The sequence below is a fragment of the Limulus polyphemus genome, unplaced genomic scaffold (genome assembly GCF_000517525.1).
Source record: "Limulus polyphemus unplaced genomic scaffold, Limulus_polyphemus-2.1.2 Scaffold487, whole genome shotgun sequence".
In the NCBI taxonomy this organism is placed as follows: domain Eukaryota; kingdom Metazoa; phylum Arthropoda; class Merostomata; order Xiphosura; family Limulidae; genus Limulus; species Limulus polyphemus.
In genome coordinates this window covers 29,393-38,257 of record NW_013666097.1, presented here as the reverse complement: position 1 = coordinate 38,257, position 8,865 = coordinate 29,393, and the positions used below count along the sequence as shown (strand labels likewise).

The window sequence follows — 8,865 nt, the reverse complement described above, 5'->3', positions numbered from 1 at the left end:
CTTTACTTACGGTATCTACTGTTCGCTTGATTCAATTATCAATTATTTTTCTTCAATCTATCTCGAGCTTATATACTAAAAAAGAGGGCGTCTAGCAAACGCTGGGACATTCGTGAGGTTGCACGATAAGTCACGATCCTTCTTGAAACTCCAGCGCGCATGCTCCCAGCGTCGCGTGACTTCCGCTGTCGTAACATATGGTTTAAGACAAGTCTAGTCTGACCAGTGACGTTATGGCTTATACAGGAAACAATTCAAACATAGGTATAATATTGTCAATAGTCTCGTTCTCAGAATTACACGAGAGATTAAATTTTTGCAGGTGGCCCCTTCTAGTCCAAAACCCTTGAGCTTTCAGTGTCATAATAATAAATAATCAATTTGCAGTACAAATCGCCCAAACTATTTTGTGTTGCTTGAACAATAAAAAGTACGTTAATGTAGCTGTGATATATGTAAATATATATATATACAGAAGGGTGCTTATAACACAGAGATCATAGTTTTATAACAATATATATATATATATGCCTTTCTATTTTGTTACATTAAAATAGTACCATTAACTAAATTTATTGTGTTAGATCTAGCACAATATATGTAATGCATCATTGATGAAATAAGTGTAATGATTTATGTTACTTTTTTTAACTTCATGGTGTATATAAAAAAAAATTCAAGCATTTGTATCAGTTTTTGCCACAAGTTCTCAAATAAACCCGAATAAATTTTATTACATTTATATCATAAAGTTTCTTAATTATTTCCATCCACTTAAATTAGAAACATTGAATGTTTGAAGATGCATAAATACATAAATAGCATTTTTCTCCCCAACCCCGCCCCCTAGAAAATGACATGATGCGCCACCTCATGTTCATTGGCAACAATATTTGAGATGTATATTTTTCTGTGACATATAATAAAAACCGAATAAAAAGAACACATTTTAATCTTAAGGCTAAAATCCAATGCATTCTTCATATGACAGGTCGATATGTGTGTTTTATGAATAATTTTTGTACTAATTTCTAAGTTAAAATCAGGTTTAGATCATCTTGGTTGGACAAGTTTATTAAAATCAAATCATATAATCCAAACGTCTAGTTTAGATGGTAAACGGCCATAAATTGTGAGGTGAGATCGCCTTGCCATTGTCATATCGACCTCTTGCACATGCTTAAAATCAGGTGACTTCCAATCTAGTGTTATTTATATCTAGGTTGTGACTGATTTTACACAACCAGCTACTTCTGCCCTCTTACTAATATCTATTTAGAATGGCATCAAAAAAATGTATAAAATATATTTCGAAAAATAATATTTTATATTTTATATTACATGCCCCAAAAGGGAAAGTATGAAAATACGGTTCCTTTAGAATTTAATTTTTTCTTTCAAAATACATTCGTTAAAATGATTACTGGCATACAGTGAGCTTTTTTCGGGAATCTAACATGGAATTTATGTAAAATTAACCTTAATCTTAAATTATCTGTTTCATTAATATAGAATTCACCCCAATTTACGAATTCTAAAAGAAATTACGCTCTTAGAATTATAATTATTGAGGTCTACTTTCAGTATGCTGCTTAGAGTTATTATTGAAAAATGAAAATTATTTATTATTGTTCTTTATTGTTTTGGTCTAAACTACTCGAAGCACTGATGAAAAAAATAATATTGTAATAATGCTTCGCCAACTTGGAAAAGGGATTCACAACATAACAATTGTTGTTGTAACAAATGGACTATACACACAGTGTTCCGATCACTATTGTTGTTGTGTTCTAGCTGGCATGATGAGCTCTGTATTGAGCGAAACGCGTCAGTGGATATGGCAAACATGATTTGGTTGAGATACTGTTATCATTATTATACACTGTTCTAATTATTGAAAATACTTAAGAAATTAGATAAAGAATGAAGTGTTAAAAAAATATTAAAAGCCTATTACTAATGTCTCGTTTTTTATAGTTATAGCCTTGAATGCGATCAAATAGAACTCCGAGTTTGGAGTAGCATTCAAAACTACAGAGTATTTTACAACTTATGAAATATTTTTTTCATTTTAAGATTGATTTTAGCTCTTAGTTCAGTGCAAGTGAATAATTTATATTATTTTATAATTAAAACATTTTCACTTGCAACTCTCATCATTTTTCAACAAAATTTGTTTGTAGTTAAGCACAAAGCTATACAATGGGCTATCTGTGCTGTGCCCACCACGGGTATCTAAACTGGTTTTTAGTGTTATAAGCCTTCAGACTTACTGTTGTGCCACTGGGGTTGGTGATGAGTTGGCATTGTGTTGAGTTTAAATTTAAGATTTTGATAAGGGTGCATAGTTATGAAATAAATCGTCCTACGTGTGGGTCATACGTAAGTTTACAAATTTACTATACAAAAATCCGTGGTTCGATGTCTCGCGGAGGACAGAATGCAGATAGCTTTATGTGTAACTTTGCACTAAAATGACCATAACAATGTTAGAAATGAAGCACGGGTATCAAAACCGGATTTCTAAAATAATTTACAACAAAACTTACACAGAATTACCACAATCCTAAATCTTGCTTGCATTAGAAGGTAAAGCTAAATTAATTTTTGTTCTATTTCCTCATCCCAGTTTATTGCATTAGAAGGTAAAGCTAAATTAGTTTTTGTTCTATTACCTCATCCCAGTTTATTGCATTAGAAGGTAAAGCTAAATTAGTTTTTGTTCTATTACCTTATCCCAGTTTATTGCATTAGAAGGTAAAGCTAAATTAATTTTTGTTCTATTACCTCATCCCAGTTTATTCCCATAACATTCTAAAAATCAACATGGCCAGATTCGGTGTATCTCAACCGACATTACTTGAACTAGATCTAAAAAGAAATGTTTTCCTCAATGGGCTATCTGTGCTCTGCCCACCACAGGTATCGAAACCCGGTTTCTAGCGTTGTAAGTTTGCAGACATACCACTGTGCCACTGGGGGGGGGGGGCTTTCAATAAAATTTATTAATAAATACTGTTAACTTAAATTTTTGAAAAATCTTTTTGTTTGTTGTTAAGCGCAAAGCTACACAACAGACCATTTGTGCTGTGCCTATCACGGGTATCGAAACCACATTGTTTGCTTATAAGCCCTCAGACATACCGCTGAGCCACCAGTGGATTTTTGTAAAACTATTTCATGTATAAATACTGTGCAACATTTAGAAATGATTGTAATAAATAAATTTATGTTACCGTTTATTAAAACCAGTAGACGGTCAGTGTTGAAGACTTCTGTAATCATTTTATTAAAATGCAATAAATACATTTATTTTACCATTTATTAAAACCAGTAGACGGTCAGTGTTGAAGACTTCTGTAATCATTTTATTATAATATTCTAACCTAAGAAGTAAAATATATTTTTATGAAACACTTGAACGGGGTAACTTAGAAGTAACGTAACACGTAGCTAATACTTACTCTGGAGAGATATCCGACATTTCCTTCCACTTCTGTAAACTTAGTCCCAGCTGGGAGATGGCCTGTTTGACCATCATGTGTGCCTGTGTCCATTTGAAATGGGCTTGGTCGACATGTTTTTTTTGTTCGTGAAGAAGATCTACTTCTTTCTCAAGACTATTCTCTAATTCACTTCCATATTCTCCTCCAAAGATGTTGTCTGACAAATGAAGGCATAGATAAAGCTATGGTTTCAGTTATTAATGGCAAGAAGTCGTAAAATATTAACAATTTCAAAAACATAGCTTTTAGTTATTCGTTACTGAAAAACTTATGCTACTTGTCCATCATAGAAAAGTATCAAATAATTCAATTCAAGGAGAAACAAAAGAGTATTAATTGAGTCAGGAACGCTACATCTTCTCCTTCCTTACCTTATCATCTATCTTTAACTTCCGCTTACTGCTAGTTTATGGCTAATGAAGACGTGTGGATGAGAAGGGCACTATGTTATTGCTCCTGTGCCAAATTCAGGAGTGGCACAACTCCAATACAGCTTTGTACGGGACAGAGACGGCCATAACTAGACATTGTGTACTCTTTGCACTACGGTATGTGATGACATAATATACAAATACTACATGCCGAATTCGGCTATATTATGTGTTTCATCTCTATAAAAACAAATATTTTTTTCTAAATTCTAATATGGAACATTCAAAATACAGTAGAGGTCATATGTTAAATTAGGTCTGAAGTGTTACTTTTTGTAGCTTCACTGGTCAAGGAACTTATCTGTTGTTTCATGTGATAGTTCAGTTGTTTTCTACTTGACCTGTTGTATGGAGGGTACCTTGCGACTGTTACATGAACCAGAGATGTTTTTACATTCCGGTGCCCACTTTGTGATTGGTTAACTCTAGAATAAATATGTACTGTGAATGCAGATTTGTCGGCTTCAGATCACATTCGTTTCAGCTTTTGAGGACGACGGCTTGTTTTCTAATCTTGAGAGATTCAAGGCTCGCTGTAAAGGTCTCATCTTTGTTTCAATGCGTTTTCTGCCTGATTATCGTGGACCTTTTACTTACAGTTCACTTTACTTTCAATTAAAGTTTGTTTAACTTATCTTTCCATTTATTTTTATGTTTTGTTTATTAGTCTTCTTCACAACGTTATATTACTATAGAGGATCGACGTTTCAATCAGCTATTCTGTTTTTCTTCAAAATAAACAGTGTGTCTTTTTTCTTTCATTTAACCTACAACAAATTGCTACACCTTCTATTCTACATATTAGATCTACATACCTATAGTTTTTTTCGGAGATCAAGTGACTACTGCTAGGCTTATTCTTGCAGTACTATAGAGCAAGATATGTTCATATTCCAGGAAACCGAAGAAGTTAATGGGACAAGGGCTGTACCCAAGCCAGTCTGCCTAGGACTTATAGTGAAGTAGCAGGTGTGGACATGAACCTACAGATCCTGGAAAGTGAGCATGCACTTCCCCGTTATAAAAGGTAACAGACTAAAACTAAAGTGAACTCTTTGGAGTTCCAAGATCTACCAAAAACGTAAGAAGTGTAATAGAGTGGTCTGAAGACAGTGCAGGGCTCAGTGGAGAGAGGAACTTTCTCTCTTTCATTGTCCCTCTGGATATAGGATGGAGAACATTACAAAGCCAAGGATGAAGGACCATGACCAAAGATAATGTCAGAGAGAACATTAGCTGATGTGATCTGGTGGTTTCCCAAGCGATGTGGTAGCCAGTCAAACATCCTTAATGACAATAGGAATGACTATTGAAAATACTCTTTGGTGACTTCATTGACCGAAAAATGTCCATATGCCAGCCAATCGGTCTTGAGGAACGTTTAGGACGAAGAGTAGCGATTCAGTTTCATTCCTTTCTGGTTGGAGCGCCACAGTTGACTGCATTGTCTTCATAATTTTACAAGATGAGAATCAAGTGTAGTGCCTTTTTTGTACACAATGGTAAGTAAACATCTTTCCAAAACAGAAGACGGGGGACATGGTAGTATGCAACTTAGCCACTAACACACTATACATGTGGATGATGCATGAATGTCAAGTAAATAGAATATGGATTGGCATCATCCTAGGTGTAGTGCTCCACTGCCCACAAGGTTTCAGTTGAGACAGTAGCTCTGATGGGCTATAGCTGACCAAGGACAAATTTCTAATTTGCTGTGTGTTACCAATCGACGTCAAACAGGTTAACTCTCCAAAATTTAAGTAGCAAAATCGTGAACACAGACCATTCAGCTACTGCTTCTAAGCTCTTACAGACTAATGTGCATTCTTATCGAAACTACAGCAGTGACAGTTTGATCTCGAAGAAAATAGAGCCGTCTTCTGGACAGAATTCAAATGTCAATGTTGGAAACCCGGGACACAAGCTTTGCCAGCAACTTACAGAAAGTGAATTCGAATGCATTTTTTTTGTGTTTTTAGAGAATTCTATTTGAGTTTTTAAGTTGTTGGTACTTACTGTATTTTGATTTTAGAATTTCAGTTTGTACTTCTATATCATTGCATTTCATTTAGCCATTAGGTTTGTCATGCAATTCGTGTACAATTAAATACATTTTAATTCGCACTTCAATGATAATTAATTACATTGCTTTGAGCTATAGAAAGAGGGGTGAGAATGTATAAATTTTATTTAGCTTTTCTTTGATTTAACTTGTTTATATCTACCAACATGCAGTCGTATGTATCTATTATGATCTCTGTCTCTTCATTAGTCCTTTGATGGGTCACATCACCAACATATGCACGATATGGAAACAGTACATACACCTAGTCCATTTGTTGGACTGGCAACAGGGTGCAAGACTGTGTTGGGAGTCTAATTTGTAGTGATAGAGTGTGGCTAACACCTCATCTCTCAAACTTAGCTTGCCGAATTTGTAGAGTAACACGTACTTGTAATTCTCATGTTTGTTTAGTTCTTTCACACTAACTGATTCTTATTTCATGTTAAGATGTGAATAAAGACATGTCCCCATTCTAAGTGACCCAGTTTCTTTGTATGTGTTGTGTCACAAAGTCTTAATTATCAAAACTTCAACTTGTAGTTTTATTGTATGTACATACCAATAATTCTAATTAATACTACAGTGTCTAGCCCAACATTGAATCTTGCACAGTTTCCTGGTTATATATCTGTGTCCCGAGTCAAATACGACAGGGCTGCTTATCCATTTGTACATTATTATTAGTCTTTAAATATTTCCTAAATTCATCTTTACCTATTTAATATCTCCTGTACTACACTACTACCCATGTGATACTTCCTGTGTTACATTTGACCCTAGTGATATTTCCACTATTACATTTGACCCTATTGATATTTCCACTATTACATTTGACCCTATTGATATTTCCTCAAATGGATGAAGTGTACTAAAGAAATATCAATAGGGTCAAATGTAATAGTTCTTTTCTGTGTCGCACTTATCCGTGTAATATTTTCTATGTCGCACTTTACCCGAGTAAGACCTTCTATTGTATCTTTATTCGTGTGGTCTTTTCTATGTAGCACTTATCCGTGTAATATTTTCTATGTCGCACTTTACCCGAGTAAGACCTTCTATTGCATCTTTATTCGTGTGGTCTTTTCTGTGTCGCACTTATCCGTGTAATATTTTCTGTGTCGCACTTTACCTGCATGAAATTTATTTTCTATATTACACATTTCTTCCATTCCATACATTCACTGCTATCACAGTATCACTGAAACTAATGAAAATGAAATAAAAAATGCTGGTTGGCGTTCAGTAACTCTTGTGAGGAACCACACTCTTCCTTTCACTTCGTGAGAATATACACACATATATATCTATATCACTTTTCTATTTCTAGCTAAAATTGTATTAAATCGTTTACTTCTTTACATCTTCACCTCACTGATTGAATTTTGAATCAAACAACAATTTTTCTATTCAACGTATCCACTCAAGCAATTGTCTCTTCCTTCTTGGTTGTTTCTTACCTGTCGAAACATATTAATCCCACATACACTTGTGCCCGCATACACTTCTGCTTGATTTAACGAAAATGTTTCAGAAATGCTTTCCCTTTGATTGATTAATCACTTTTTTTTTCTGATAACCATTAACCTACCCCTATGTGTTTGTCACGCGCATAAGCGAACACCAATTTGCCATCTTATATTATTGGATATATAAATATACTTTAGTGTCTTCGTATTATTTCTGTTAGTTTCTTATTGCGTAGGTTTTACGTGAATAAATACATTAACTCATGAATATCGTTAAGCGTGAATTCTCGTTCTCTCCATACGTAGCTCATTGTTTTTCAATTTTACTTTTTACTTTACAATTTAGTGTTGTAGCCTATAAAACGTTATTTCACATTTATATTTTGTTGACTTAATTATCTCTTTAGGTGATTAATTTAGTATCTTGAAATCTACTCGAAACATTCCCTAATGCTGGCCCGTTATAATGTTACGGTCAATCCCACTATTTGTTGATATAAGAGTTGGTGGTGGATGGTGATGACTAGCTGCCTTCCCTCTAATCTTACACTGCTGAATTAGGGATGGCTACCACAAATAGCCCTCGTGCAGCTTTGAGCGAAATTCAAAACAAACAAACCCTAATGCTGTGTTTGGTCATCAGCTAGATCTGCTTATATCCATGCGTAAGTAGTTTACGCTAACAGGTCAAGTGGGCCTTTCCAGTGCAAAAAAAAAATCCAAGGTGCAATTAAAAAATAGAAATTAAGAGAAAAGTAGAGATGCAATGATTATTTATTCGTTTTCAGGGATCATTTGTATACTTGTTTTGGTTAAAGATAGCTGTAAAGGATTTTTCTTCCCAAATATTTTGACTGATTTAAAACTCACTACAGGTCGTTATTATGACTATCACATTGCCCATCTCTCTCTGTAACTTATGAATGAACAGTGCTTGATAAACGATATTTCCAGATCCTATTTTTACAGTGTCAGCTCCGCAAATAACGAAAATGAAAAGATCAGGTTTTTGGATATTAACAGTGGCTTTGGCCTTTATTTTTGCAATCCGATATTTTTGCCTAATTGTTCTAATTGGCAAAAAAGCAGGAAGAATTAAGAATTATATAACTACTGAGGTATATATAAATATGTTTAATGAATATTAATTCAAACAGGCATTATACAATTAGCGTCATTTATTATTCAAGGAGTGAAAATCTTAGTTAGGGAACTTTCCACCAGTAGAAAAGTATATGGCTTTTAATGTTACGTCAACTGAAGAAGATGTAATACTTCACATCATTCTCATGTGTGTTTTAACGTACGTGAGACTTGGAAGGCTTACAGGTCCTTTCTAGAGACCCTTCTTTCGAAAGTATAAATATATTAGGTCATCAAGAAATTAATGTCGC

The 8,865-nt window shown here is 34.2% G+C and overlaps 1 protein-coding gene across 1 annotated transcript in view; it reads right to left on the bottom strand.

Annotated features, from left to right (window-relative positions):
* The window catches only part of LOC111085582, a 68,172-nt gene that overhangs the window by 40,934 nt on the left and 18,373 nt on the right, over positions 1-8,865 (bottom strand). The window contains exon 5 of the mRNA XM_022384821.1: positions 3,465-3,663. Coding sequence (XP_022240529.1) covers positions 3,465-3,663 — 199 coding nt within the window. The remainder of the gene's footprint in view (positions 1-3,464; positions 3,664-8,865) is intronic.